The sequence below is a fragment of the Dendrobates tinctorius genome, unplaced genomic scaffold (assembly GCF_039654945.1).
Source record: "Dendrobates tinctorius isolate UK_male_01 unplaced genomic scaffold, ASM3965494v1 ptg000126l, whole genome shotgun sequence".
Taxonomy (NCBI): Eukaryota; Metazoa; Chordata; class Amphibia; order Anura; family Dendrobatidae; genus Dendrobates; species Dendrobates tinctorius.
In genome coordinates, this window is record NW_027361794.1 from 7,418,010 (window position 1) to 7,433,448 (window position 15,439).

Consider the following 15,439-nt stretch of genomic DNA (forward strand, 5'->3'; position numbering starts at 1 on the left):
ATAAGTAGTTCTTTTCTTTCCTTCTCTACTGTAGTCTTATAGGCCCCTTTGAGAATATCGTCTGGGTATCCTCGTTCATGAAAACGAGATCTAAGGTCATCTGCTTGTCTCTTAAAATCTCTCTGATCTGTACAATTCCTTTTCATGCGTAGGTACTGGCCTTTAGGAATACCTTTTTTCAAGGGGACTGGATGACTAGATTCCCATCTTAGAAGGGAGTTCGTAGAGGTAGGTTTCCTATACGTTTCTGTGACTATACGGTCATTCCCTCCCCTCTTGATGACTATGTCCAGGAAGGGTAGTCTGTTGGCACTAGCCTCACATGTAAAGCTAAGACCAATATCATTCATGTTAAGATCTTTCACGAAAGTTCTAAAACTGTTCTCATCACCCTTCCAAATAACAAATATGTCGTCGATGTAGCGGAGCCACAGGACTATTTTGTCCTCCGCCACATCGACATGCTCACCAAAAATGACATTTTCCTCCCACCAGCCCTGGAGCAGATTTTCGTACGAGGGCCCACAAGGGCTGCCCATCGCAGTGCCCCTGAGCTGATGGAAGAACCTGCCATCAAAAAGAAAAAAATTTCTTGTGAGGCAAAATTCCAAGGCCTGCATAACAAACAGGTTATGTCTCGTATATTGGAGGCCTCTTGTTTTAAGGAAATAGTCCGCAGCCATCAGACCTTTGTCATGGGGGATGGATGAATACAAGGCTTCTACATCTATTGAACCCAAGATCATATCGGTGTCCAATTCGATGTTGTCAAGTTTCAATAAAAGGTCGGTGGAATCCCTTGTGTAGGAACTAAGTGATACAACAAATGGTCTTAAAATTTTGTCTACATATATACCCAAATTTTGGGTTAAACTTCCTATTCCCGATACAATCGGTCGGCCTTTCAATGGCGAAAGGCCTTTATGAACCTTAGGCAGGGCATAGAATGTTGCCACAATTGGGTGTAGTGGAATCAAAAAATCTTTCTCATTTTTATCAATGAGTTTTGCCTGAAAGGCCCCATTCACCAACTTCTTAAGATCATTTAGAAAGATGCTTGTGGGGTTATGTTCCATTCTTTCATACCCCATGGACCTATCTAACAATGAGTAGCACATAGTTTTATACTGTGCTACATCCATCAACACTATATTCCCCCCTTTATCTGCGGGTTTCACTATTATAGTGTTGTCTCTCTCAAGCTCAAGAAGCCCATCCATCTCAGACTTGGTAAGGTTATGGAATCGTCTTTTTTTTATATTACCTAATTCCTTAATATCCCTAGATACCAAGTTAACAAATATGTCAAGGGCCCCTATATCATTGCCAATCGGTGGCATCTGTTTACTTTTGTTTTTTAATTGTGTGAATGGTCCCTCACCCAGATCATTGGGATTCATATCCCCCAAATTGAACAAAAATCTCACATCATTAAGTAGATCTTCCTCTATACCCAAATCAGCGCAGCTTTTTTTATCTATATTTACAAAGTGTTTTTTCCACTTTAGTTTACGGATGAAGAGATGTAAGTCCTTAATAGTTTCAAAACATTCAAAGTCAGATGTTGGGACAAAAGACATCCCCTTACTGAGAACCGCCATCTGTTCTTTACTGAGAGATTTTGAGGAAAGGTTAATTATATGATTGTCTATACGGGGTTCCTGCCGTTGAACCTGTTTCTTAGTGGGTAACTTGTGTCTAGAAAATGATCCCTCTGTGGGGAACCTCGACCAGATCCTCTCCCCCCACGTGGACCCCCCCTTCCCCTTGCTCTCCCTCTTCCGGTTTTATATCTTGTTTCTGAATCCGAAAATTCTGCCTCTGAAGACAATATATCCGTCTCCTGCGGTCTACTAGTTTTACCGTGATTTACTGAGTATGCTTTATTATCCCGGAATTCTTGTAAATCCCGAATAAAATATTTATGTTTCCTTTCTTTAAGGTGATATTGAAATTTTTCTATAATGTTTTGTAAACTAGATTCTTTCACCGTAAACTCGGCCTCTGCGGAAAATTTCTTAGTGACCTCTATCTGATCTCTCAGACGTTCATTAATGTTAGTTAACATACACTTCTCCTCTTCAAGGAGTATTTTCATCAGTTTAAGCGAACTATCAGTTGCTTCCTTCTCTAGTTTGGCCAATAGGGTTGTGTTCTTATATCTATAACCAAAGTTAATTGATATTCTAAGATGGCGGGGGACTATTCCTGCTTTTATATAGCTTTCCAAACTCTGTACTTCCCACCACGAAGTAACTTGTTCTTTATAAACCTTGGTCAACTCTTTAAAAGCTGCACTAAAAGAGGGTATGTACTTTTTCTGTGTAAAGGTACCATCTGAAAATACGTCTTTCGCTTCACTCATCCATTGATTGGTGTCTATTCCTGTAGCAAGGAATCCTGCCATGTCCAAACAATACTAACTATATAGCGGGGGTATCTCAAACCCATATCAGATCAATAGATGTAGCAAATTGGTATAATATTTAAAATATAAAATATAACCTTTAATTGATTCCTTTAAAAACATATATTAAACACAGAGATACAAAACGAATATAACCATGTGCCAAAGTGCAATTGTGCAGTGCTCTATTAAAAACAAACCGTGTTGTACTTTCCAGGTATCATATGGCCCAGGACAATGCCGTATTATTATATGTCCAGGTGTCCCCTCATACCTAGAATCTAAGACCATATGACCCTTAAGTATTTGTAGTTATGTATAGACCAGGCCTTTATGTCGTAAATAATATTGTTACTTTTATAGACATATACATCCGGCTCATATACATTAGTTCAACATATATACAGCGTCGGTTAAATGCATCAGGATATATAACACCTCATATAAGCATAGTGTAACCATTTCATAATACCACTATAGATACTGAGACCGCTGTACTTATCTTTAACGCTTCTGTAAAAAACATAATGATGTGAGATTTTTGTTCAATTTGGGGGATATGAATCCCAATGATCTGGGTGAGGGACCATTCACACACTTAAAAAACAAAAGTAAACAGATGCCACCGATTGGCAATGATATAGGGGCCCTTGACATATTTGTTAACTTGGTATCTAGGGATATTAAGGAATTAGGTAATATAAAAAAAAGACGATTCCATAACCTTACCAAGTCTGAGATGGATGGGCTTCTTGAGCTTGAGAGAGAACACTATAATAGTGAAACCCGCAGATAAAAGGGGGAATATAGTGTTGATGGATGTAGCACAGTATAAAACTATGTGCTACTCATTGTTAGATAGGTCCATGGGGTATGAAAGAATGGAACATAACCCCACAAGCATCTTTCTAAATGATCTTAAGAAGTTGGTGAATGGGGCCTTTCAGGCAAAACTCATTGATAAAAATGAGAAAGATTTTTTGATTCCACTACACCCAATTGTGGCAACATTCTATGCCCTGCCTAAGGTTCATAACGGCCTTTCGCCATTGAAAGGCTGACCGATTGTATCGGGAATAGGAAGTTTAACCCAAAATTTGGGTATATATGTAGACAAAATTTTAAGACCATTTGTTGTATCACTTAGTTCCTACACAAGGGATACCACCGACCTTTTATTGAAACTTGACAACATCGAATTGGACACCGATATGATCTTGGGTTCAATAGATGTAGAAGCCTTGTATTCATCCATCCCCCATGACAAAGGTCTGATGGCTGCGGACTATTTCCTTAAAACAAGAGGCCTCCAATATACGAGACATAACCTGTTTGTTATGCAGGCCTTGGAATTTTGCCTCACAAGAAATTTTTTTCTTTTTGATGGCAGGTTCTTCCATCAGCTCAGGGGCACTGCGATGGGCAGCCCTTGTGCGCCCTCGTACGCAAATCTGCTCCAGGGCTGGTGGGAGGAAAATGTCATTTTTGGTGAGCATGTCGATGTGGCGGAGGACAAAATAGTCCTGTGGCTCCGCTACATCGACGACATATTTGTTATTTGGAAGGGTGATGAGAACAGTTTTAGAACTTTCGTGAAAGATCTTAACATGAATGATATTGGTCTTAGCTTTACATGTGAGGCTAGTGCCAACAGACTACCCTTCCTGGACATAGTCATCAAGAGGGGAGGGAATGACCGTATAGTCACAGAAACGTATAGGAAACCTACCTCTACGAACTCCCTTCTAAGATGGGAATCTAGTCATCCAGTCCCCTTGAAAAAAGGTATTCCTAAAGGCCAGTACCTACGCATGAAAAGGAATTGTACAGATCAGAGAGATTTTAAGAGACAAGCAGATGACCTTAGATCTCGTTTTCATGAACGAGGATACCCAGACGATATTCTCAAAGGGGCCTATAAGACTACAGTAGAGAAGGAAAGAAAAGAACTACTTATACCTAAACAGCAAACCAATGAAGATAATACCGTAAGGTTCATCACCACTTTTTCCAATGGGTCAAATGCGCTAAGAGCCATTATGGACCGACATTGGCCTATATTACGTATGGACAATGATCTTGGAGGCTTGATCTCGGACAATCCACAAATCACCTTTAGAAGGGGCCGTTCCTTAAAGGATAGGTTGGTCCGCAGCCATTATACCCAGAAAACCTCATATAGCTCAACATGGCTAGGTACACAGCCGAAGGGCTGCTTTAGATGTGGTAGCTGCAAATATTGCACCTCTATCCAACAGAGCAAGGAATTTCAGAGTAATGTCACAGGAAAGATCTACCCTATTGGTCAATTTATTAACTGTAGATCAATAGGAGTGGTATATAAGATCACCTGCAGATGTGGCCTTGAATACGTTGGCAAGACCAAGAGGGAGCTGAGGGTCAGGGTAGGTGAACACCACAGAGACATAATTCATAAACGGGATACACCGGTAGCTATCCATGTCAATCAAAGACACAAGGGGGATGTGAAGGCTGTCAGTTTCATGGGCATAGAAAAGGTCCCCCAAAATCCAAGAGGAGGGGATTGGGACAAACGTATACTCCAAAGAGAAACTTATTGGATTTTTTCCCTACAATCTATATATCCCAAAGGATTGAATGAAACACTATCCTTTTCTTCCTTCTTGTAGGGAGTTTTTAATAGGGCTATCTAGTTTAGGGAGAGCCGCCGAGGAGTGGGGGCGCCACTTGCGCAGGAATTTAGGGTGCCAACCTCCGCGTGAGGTAGGGAACAGCTAGCTAGGGACCTATAGGGCCAGATTTAGCGGGCACCCTATCTATAATTCCTACAGACATATGGAGGTTGGTGGTATCCCCTATATGCATGCAACAAAATTATTTTCCAGATTGAAGTAAAATTAATGTCATTATTACATATGTTTTTTAGTTGCTACTCTGAGTCTTTTTTCTGCTTTTTTTCCCTTGATAGGGTGTAAAGTATTTATTTTCATTCACAAGGTAATCCCTGACAAGGTCCATGAAATGGGTTTTGGCGTTTTGGATATTTCATAACGCCTTTTATTAATCATAAAATGGCCTAAAAATTTGGGTCCCGTATAAATAATGATAGGGGGACGCAACTGGCATCTATGATTATTCTAAATGAAGCCGCAATAGAAGATCGTATGCAATAAGATAAAGCGAGCGGTTTCCATGGATACGTGATGGTCAGGTGATTGCCTAGACCAATCACGTAATATGGTGGTATTCAGACTGACATGCCTGGTAACGCCCAGGAAGTGGGGCATAGGTATGGCCAGTTCCTGTCTAAACATGACGCGTGGCGGCTGTTTGGTAAACCCAGGAAGTGGGGCAAGCTACCTGAACAGATGCCGGCGTTATGCGCAAACCGGAAGTACTATACGAGGCAACCGGAAATGGCAGTAAGCCGCGGTATGCCGCGATTTATAAAACGCAGCTGTCTTACAGCGGGCGTGCTATGCGCCAGAATAAGATACCCCTGATGAGTCAGGCAATGACGAAACGCGTTGGGTGACAAGCGCGGAGATCGGGTCATGATTTTGGGCTTTCTAGACGGACCCTACCCGGTCATCTGTATTTTACAGAAGCGTTAAAGATAAGTACAGCGGTCTCAGTATCTATAGTGGTATTATGAAATGGTTACACTATGCTTATATGAGGTGTTATATATCCTGATGCATTTAACCGACGCTGTATATATGTTGAACTAATGTATATGGGCCGGATGTATATGTCTATAAAAGTAACAATATTATTTACGACATAAAGGCCTGGTCTATACATAACTACAAATACTTAAGGGTCATATGGTCTTAGATTCTAGGTATGAGGGGACACCTGGACATATAATAATACGGCATTGTCCTGGGCCATATGATACCTGGAAAGTACAACACGGTTTGTTTTTAATAGAGCACTGCACAATTGCACTTTGGCACATGGTTATATTCGTTTTGTATCTCTGTGTTTAATATATGTTTTTAAAGGAATCAATTAAAGGTTATATTTTATATTTTAAATATTATACCAATTTGCTACATCTATTGATCTGATATTGGTTTGAGATACCCCCGCTATATAGTCTGCCATAGAACAGACTGACATAAATTTCAAATATCCAACAGTAGGGAAATGTTCTAATGATTTGAGGCATTTTATCCTCCATGCATCCCACCCTCTCCTTACTGTATGGACATCCTGTTTAATGCAGTGGATATCCTCCTTCATGCTACCCATTTGCTCACTAATCATTGCTAGAGTAGTGTTAGACAAGGAGACTGCTGCAAATAGATCTCTCATAGTTGGTTCAGGGACATCATCCGGTGAGGGAGCACATAGCACAGACTTGCTCCCTTTGGTCTGCAGGGGTGATCTTTCCTCACGTGCTGTCAGCACCATGTTACCATCTTGTAACTCTTTTTCCATCCTAAGTTGCTGCTCATTGCTATTGTGAGCATCCTCCAAGCCTGATTGTGCTTCAAATGCAGGGGAGTCACAGAGACTCTTGCAAATCATTCTAGCCTTGCAGCAGCATCTGCTGCTTTGTCTGGGGCTGGAGTACCTTGTGTAGGAGCCATTTTGGAGGATTCATCTTCCCTCTGAAGGGTCTCCTTCTCTCCCACTTTCCTGCTGCGTGTCATGATTTATCTCCTCATTGATGTTCCTGGAGCACAGACCGCAGTTAGAGGAGACACACTGGTCAGTTCTCAGCTACAGGAGTGAGTCTAAAGCTAGGTAACAGAATTTTTCAGGATGGAAAGCAGGAACTGTGTAAAACTCCTCTTCACATGCTGTCCAGGCCACGCCCTCGCCTGCTCTGGGCTTTTATTTTTGAAACAGACTACAGGATGGTAGTGGGGCAGTCCATTTCCTTCCCGGCCAGGTTTTCCATATGGCCTATGGCCACAGGTTCCTTGTAAAAACCCCTGAAGCAGAGGGTTTGGTGCGTCAGCTTGGTTTTGCAAGTGAGCAGAGCAGAAGGTTATGCAGAACTCAAGCTGTGTGATGTAACACAGGCAAGCGGAGCCAAACGGCCAAGCGAAGCCAAAAGGCCTGGCACCCACAGCGTACATGGCGACGCAGTCGCCCACGGCAACAAGGTCTCAGATGGAGACTGTCTTGTTTCCCAGCTGTGATCTGCAGGATATCGTGTGCTGTGTATTTTCTGTGAGTTAGACATTAAAAAACGTTTTGCTTTGAACTTTTGCTGGGTCACTGCCTCATCGCTGCACAGTGTGGATACTGCTGCACTACAATATGGTACTTCATAGATTTGATTACAGGGACAACTCAATTTAGGAGAGTTTGATTTGAACATCTGGAAAAAGTCATAGGAAGCCACATTTTAAAAAACTGATTCTTCTCATTAGTTAAATCAAACTTATCAGCAAAACTCTAAAATTATCTGAATTTTTACACACATTGATCTTGTAGGAATGATTTTGCATAATTTTAACAAATTTTTCCTAACTTTAGTTTGGAGTTGGGCCTCTGAGACTTCTAAGTTGTCTTCTATTTTTACTGGCCTTTGTTACCATGTTTCCTCAATTTTTTTATGTCATCAGACACCTTGAGTGACTGATACAGTCATGTGTCTCACATTTTGTTCAATCTCCACATTACAATCTTAGTAACATCACTAGTATCATTTGACACTATTTATACAGTTATTTTTGAATTTCTCTGACACATACTTGTGAAATACGTCAACCAACTGTAAAATATTTTTCAATTTCTCTCTATTACAGGACACCAGCTTAGGATCTAACTTTAGAATTTATTTTACATTCTGCATATAAGCTGAGCCACAAAACTTCTAAGTTAAATTAATGTAAAGATGTCAGTCTACTTTGCTTAGAAGCAATTACATCCATTTTTCTTACCTTGAAATATCTCAGTTTATAGTTCCCTTGTTAGACTACGCTGAGCTCTGGTCATCAGCAGGTCCACCTTCAGCACGTCTGGCACTTATACGTCTGGTACTGGTCAATCCATCTGGCACCTCTTAGTCATCACTCGTAGATTCTATCTGATCCTTGTGACTTGAAAAAGTGGAATTCCTGACACTTGGACAACAGACGATTAGCAAAGCTCTTCTCTCTTCCCCGTGTGCAAGTAAAAGGAAATCCACTCAAAATAGCACAAAAAAATCAGGAATAGCTAGTTCGCCAATGTTAAACATATTTATTTTGTATATTTATTGATTCAGGACTCTTTACAAGATGCGATACTCGTAGTGGTTTATTGGATTGTCCACCAAAAAGCATCATTGCAGCAAAACATAAAATTTATGAAATAGTTATGGAGATATTTGTCCGTTTGTCCACATCAAAGTTTGTTCACCACCTTTCCTGGGATCCTGTATGGTCTGTCTGTGTCAATAGCATGGATACCAGTGTCGTATAACCTCGTGTCCATCTGGTGTCTGTGTAACGTTCACCCCCCTTCCTGTGGGTCACATGGTTATATATGTCCCACATAGCACGTGTGCTCTATATGTCGTTAACATCTACCCTGAGCTAAATACAGGAATAACACATGTAATGTTAGCTAAACCTTCCACGAGGCAATGTGCTCAGTACAGAAATGAAAATAAGAATATGTCAATAACCAATAATTAATATTTAACACAAGCCGCTGTAAGTGTGGGGCTGGAGAAGAGAGAGTAGTTCTCTTTGATCAAAAAAGACACTATCTCAGCCTTCTGCAGTCTACAAGATGTACTCACTTATGAGCAAGATTTTTTCTTATAGGCCACAAAACATGGTAAGTTCTAAAGTAAATTCCCTTTCACACCGTTCAAGCGGTGTCGGCATTAGAGCTCCCGGGGCTCACGTCAGGTTGTCATGTCAGGGGAGCCCTGTGCCCCCTCTGAGCTGGCATCACTCTCCACACCTTCAGACAAATATGACACTACCAGGAAGTCAGAGAGCAGCCACCTTCCCGGCTTCCTGTTGATGTTCAATATGTCCAAAGGTCGGGACAGTGAAACTGGTACTGATTGGGCACAGGGCTGGTGTGATGTCACAACCTCACGTGAGCCCCAGGAATACAAGTCCAGGCACCACTGAAATGGCGCCAACACGGGAGCTTAATATGAGTGTTTTTATTTTAATGAGGTCAAACATGAGGAATCACAAGGGGTAGTGTTATGAATGGGTCACCGAGGAGGATAGCAGGCCAAGCTAAGCCACAGATAACCAGAGAGGTTGGTAACTAAGTGGATGCAGACCCCTGATCCTGTCCACACAACTAGCAGTAGCCGTGGAGCATACCTACGATGTTCCTAGACGCCTCGGCACAGCCGGAGAGCTAACTAAGCCTAAAGCAAGAAAGGGGAAATCTAAACTGCCCCAGAGCAGACCCCAGAGGAATAGATAGCCCCCAAACATATATTGTCGGTGAGACAAGATGAAAACACAAACGCAGGCAGAAAAATAGCAAACGATGGGGCCAACACTGACTAGACAGGACAGGAAAGGAAATACACTGTCTGCAATCATGCAAAAAACCCTGCAAAATGTCCAACACGTCTGATGCACAAAAACACTGAAAAAACACTGAAGTCACACGACTTCGCCCACTATATCAGCACTCTGGTAAATTCTGAAAGCAAGCAAAAAGACCAATATAAAAGGGGACAAAGCAAACTGGCACATGCAGTAACATATGGGCGGTGATTCAGCACAGCCCCAGCTGGAGCTAGCTGACCCGCACAAAGCAGAGATAAACAAAACCAGATCAAATGCAAACAGAATAGCAAATGAACCACTTAGCTGAACATGCAGGGAAAGAGCAGGAGACATCAGACCTCAGGAGGCACAGGAAGAAAATCACCAGCAGGGATAGAGGGAGTCAGCTGTCTTAAATCCCAATCAGAAACCCCAGATCTCCAATCATCTTCCTCATTATCAGGTGGCAAGCCTCTGTCAATCAGATCAGCTCCACTACCTCCAGTAACCACCAGAGGGAGCCCAGAAAGAGAACTCTCAATCTCACCAGCTCCACTATCTTCAGTAATCACCAGAGGGAAGCCAGAGAGAGAATTCACAACAGGGTAGTCCTAGTAGTGAACAACCCCTTTAAGAAGATACTATTTTAGGTTTAAACATTTCTAATATTCTGAACATAAAAAGGCTTCTCCCCGTATGGCTTCTCTGATACTTATTAAAGGGAACCTTTCACCAGCAATAATGCTATTAACCTGCAGATATGGGCTTAATTTTCAGTTTAATAGTGTTACTAATCCAAAACCAGCACATGTCCAGGCATGATGGAAGATCACCAATGACCATCTGGATGATCCAGAGGAGGTATGGGAGAAGGTCATGTGGTCAGATAAGACCAAAATAGAACTTTTTGGCATCAACTTCACTTGTTGAGTTTGGAGAAAGAAGGATTAGTACAACCCCAAAAACACTGTCCTAAGCCTTAAGCATGGTGGAGGAAATTTCACACTTTAGGGGGTGTTTTTTTGCTAAAAGTAAGTAAGCTTCCGACTTTCAGACAGATCTTGGGTGTGGGTGATCTCTGCACACTTGCACTTCTATAGTTTGAATAGGGAAGCAGAGATACTGACCGATGATGAGGGAAAAACACCTGCTGTGACATTTTGGGGGACTTTTCCCTTTCTCAAGCCTCATTATTAATATGCTGGTGCCTGCACACAGCCAAAGGGCTTGTGGGAAAAAATTTACTTTAATCTCACTGGTAGCATTCAGCTTCAGTCAGAGGGGCGGTGCCAGCGCTGGTTCAGTCACCGCACTGAATGCACAGAGCAGTGGCTATAACCACGCCCCAACACTGACTGGCTGCTGACCCCAATGCAGAGCTAGTGTCAGTCAGGCTGGGGGCACGGTTACAACCTCAGAAAGGTAAATGAAACTGCGCCAGTGATGCCCCTTTGACTAAAAATGAATGCTGCAAAGAAGAATAAAGTTAATTTTATCCCAGCAGCATTCGGCTATCTGCAGGCGCTAATCAAGTTAGTAATGCAATTAATCTGCAGATTAAGTCCCTCTCTGCAGGTTAATAGCCGTTTTGCTGGTGGCAGGTTCCCTTTTAAGAGTTGATTTCCAAGTAAAACATTTCTCACATTAAGAAAATGAAAAAGTCTTTTCCCTTGTGTGACTGCTCTGGTGACTAAGAAGAGATGATTTCTTCACAAAATATTTTCCACATTCTGAACAGAAAAAAGGCTTCTCCCCTGTGTGGATTATCTGATGTCTATCAAGATATGCTTTCCGGGTAAAACATTTTCCACATTCTGAACAGGAAAAAGGCTTCTCCCCTGTATGAATTCTCTGGTGCTTAACAAAATCTGATTTCTCATTAAAACATTTCCCACATTCTGAACATAAGAATGGCTTCTCCCCTGTGTGGGTTCTCTGGTGTCTATCAAGATGAGCTTTCCGGTTAAAATATTTCCAACATTCTGAACATGAAAAAGGCTTCTCCCCTGTATGGGTTCTCTGATGGCCATCAAGATACGCTTTCTGGTTAAAACATTTCCCACATTCTGAACATGAAAAAGGCTTCTCCCCGGTGTGGGTTCTTTGGTGTATAATAAGAGCTGATTTCCAGTTAAAACATTTCCCACATTCTGAACATGAAAAAGGCTTCTCCCCTGTGTGGGTTCTCTGGTGGCTATCAAGTTGCGCTTTCCGGCTAAAACATTTCATACATTCTGAACATGAGAAAAGCTTCACCCCTGTGTGAATTTTCTGATGTCTGTTAAAATCTGATTTCTCTGTAAAACATTTCCCACATTCTGAACATGAGAATGGCTTCTCCCCTGTATGAGTTCTCTGGTGATTAACTAAACGTGATCTCTGGTTAAAACAGTTCCCACATTCTGAACATGAGAATGGCTTCTCCCCTGTGTGGATTCTCTGGTGTCTATCAAGACACGCTTTCTGGGTAAAACATTTTCCACATTCTGAACAGGAAAAAGGCTTCTCCCCTGTATGAATTTTCTGGTGCTTAACACAATTTGATTTCTCATTAAAACATTTTCCACATTCTGAACACGAGAATGGCTTCTCCCCTGTGTGGGATCTCTGGTGTCTATCAAGTTGCACTTTCCGGCTAAAACATTTCAGACATTCTGAACATGAGAAAAGCTTCATCCCTGTGTGAATTTTCTGATGTCTGTTAAAATCTGATTTCTCTATAAAACATTTCCCACATACTGAACATGAGAATGGCTTCTCCCCTGTATGAGTTCTCTGGTGCTTAACAAAGCTTGATCTCTGGTTAAAACAGGTCCCACATTCTGAACATGAGAATGGCTTCTCCCCTGTGTGGGTTCTCTGGTGTCTATCAAGACATGTTTTCTGTGTAAAACATTTTCCACATTCTGAACAGAAAAAAGGTTTTTCCCCTGTATGAATTTTCTGGTGCTTAACAAAATTTGATTTCTCGTTAAAACATTTCCCACATTCTGAACATGAGAATGGCTTCTCCCCTGTGTGGGATCTCTGGTGTCTTTCAAGATGTGCTTTCCGGCTAAAACATTTCAGACATTCTGAACATGAGAAAAGTTTTTCCCCTGTGTGAATTTTCTGATGTCTGTAAAAACCTGATTTCTGTGTAAAACATTTCCCACATTCTGAACATGAAAATGGCTTCTCCCCTGTGTGAGTTCTTTTGTGACTAACAAAAGTTGATTTCTTGTTAAAATATTTCCCACAAATGGAACAAGAAAATCTATTCTCCGCTGTGTGAATTTTTTGATGTTTAAGAGAACACTTTTTGAGGGGAAAACTATTTCCATGTTCTGAATATGAAAATGGCTTTTTTGCTTTAGGAGCAGTTTGTTTTTTAATGCTTATTTTGTGAGTCTGATTTTTCTTAGCAGTCGGTAATGAATCAGAAGACAGGACCTGTTTCAAAAGATCAGATGATAGATCTTTGCTGTCAAGGGATGATGGTATATCTGGAGTAATGGCATTGAGTTCAATTGTATCCTGTTTGATCTCAAGATCATCTGATTTAAAAATTGAAGATTTCAGCTGTCCTTCTGATCTCCTGGTACAGTCATCTGCCAAGAATAAAACCAATTATTATTTTTGAATAAAATATCTTTGAATTTGAATTTTTTGACCATTCCTACTAAAACTGTCTGTAAAAATAACAAGTTATGTAAAAAAATATTGAATTCACAAGACAATGGCAGTTCACAGTCTAATAAAAAAACCTCATAGCATGAACCAGTGGAGCGTTGTGTTCAAATGTTTGCTCATTTTGCCTCACAAATATTGTATAAAAAGCCACCAAACCATGTAATGTAGGTTAAAATAATGCCAATAAAAATGTCTATTCATCCCGCAAAAAACAGGTCCATCATTTCTCAGTGGAAAAACAGAAGTTTCAATATTATTAGTGGCTCAAAGGCTCTTGAAAAGCAAAAAGGCTTCCATAACCCAATCCAGCAATATCTGCTCTCCCAAAGTCAAATCTCCCCCTCGCTTCTGAGCCTTACAGTGTTCCCAAACCACATTTTAGCATCCATGTATTTGCCATTACTATAGTGAGAAGAACCCACTAAATTTATGGTGTGTGTCTCCTGGAGCACAACATTGACACTATGTGATGGGTAATAAAATAGGATATGTTTGATTTTCACTCTTCAACTTCAACTGCTAATTTCCAGAAAGTGGCTGTGGATTCAAAATAGTCACTACTCCTATAGATTAATTCACTGAGGGCTTTATTTTCAAAAATGGGGTCACTTTATGGGGATTTCTACTGCTCTGATTTTCTGCCATTTTGTCAGATTAGAGCTTCTGCAAATGGTGTGTAACATCTTCTCTGGAATCTGCTCCTGCGACATCTGCTTCTGTCACTAGACGCTGTGCCAAAGTCACACAGCCGTGAGGTTACGCAGATCCACCTGTTATCACTTCGTCAAGGGAATACAACTCCGCTTACTCCAATCGTCAGGACAATACGAAATTGAACAATGATTGATGGATGAGACCGCAGCCGCTTCCACTACGAGGCCAATTATTAGGTATCTATCAGGCAGCATGTGGTATATACACCCCCGATTCCAAAGCATGAATTATATGTATATACCCTGTATGGCCACTTCCAACTTCACTATGACACAGAAATGACTCACTTCCACCATCAATTGTTTATACTGGCCGATTGGACACCCACTGCAGATAGAGTATGGCTTTGGGGTACGGTTTACAGAGCAGAATCAACAGACCTATAAAATGTTATATTTAATCTAGACAGATAGGCAGTGTTTATAATAAATATATAAAATGTCAGCAAAACAATACAATATATACAATTACATGAAATAAAGGGGAAAACAGCAGAAAATTACTAAATGAAGTCACAGCAATGGCTCAGAGGTTAGCGAAGGTACGCACTTCAATTGGGAATGGGACAGAACCTGCACAGTGAACTACGTCTTCCCAGGTCCTGACAATAACCCAGACCAAGGATCTGCTTTTTATCAGCTCCTAAATTTCACCCATACACTTCACCTTGATTACCTCATATGGGGTTGTTTGTGAAATGTTTTCAGCTCTTCAGGATTTTAGGATATCCCCAACTTACAAGATATCTTAGCCTCTAAAGATCACAGGCACCAGATATTGACAACATATCCTTATCATGATTTTACAAATACATAGAGACCAAATATGACCTGGGTCACACCATCTATCAGAACATTATTCAATTGGAGGGATTCTAATGGCCCCTCAGCGATGTGAATTAATGCATCATGTTATTCTCGTCATTATGATAACCTATATCTCATACATATCGGATTTAAACCAACCCCAATATTCCCATCTGAACCCCGGAGCCGTGCTGGCTACAATCTGTGATGTGTGAATAGTAGTCCTGTGCCTGGGAAAGCACACTTCTCCTCAAGTAAACACCTCTCCTTTTGGTATCTCTTTTCCCCGAGAAGACATTTCCTGTTTAATTACCTGTACACTACAGGAGTCCTCTGCTTCAAAAGAAGTTAAAGTGTTCTCTTTCACTTTCCATATGTTCCATTGT

At 41.1% G+C, this 15,439-nt stretch overlaps 1 protein-coding gene across 3 annotated transcripts in view; it reads right to left on the reverse strand.

The window, feature by feature from the left end:
- Positions 1-8,578: 8,578 nt before the first annotated feature.
- The window catches only part of LOC141047222 (uncharacterized), a 371,014-nt gene continuing 364,153 nt past the window's right edge, over positions 8,579-15,439 (reverse strand). For all 3 annotated transcript variants that reach the window (XM_073542174.1, XM_073542175.1, XM_073542173.1), the window contains one exon: positions 8,579-13,451. In XM_073542174.1, coding sequence (XP_073398275.1) covers positions 11,506-13,451 — 1,946 coding nt within the window. In that variant the 3' untranslated portion in view covers positions 8,579-11,505. The remainder of the gene's footprint in view (positions 13,452-15,439) is intronic.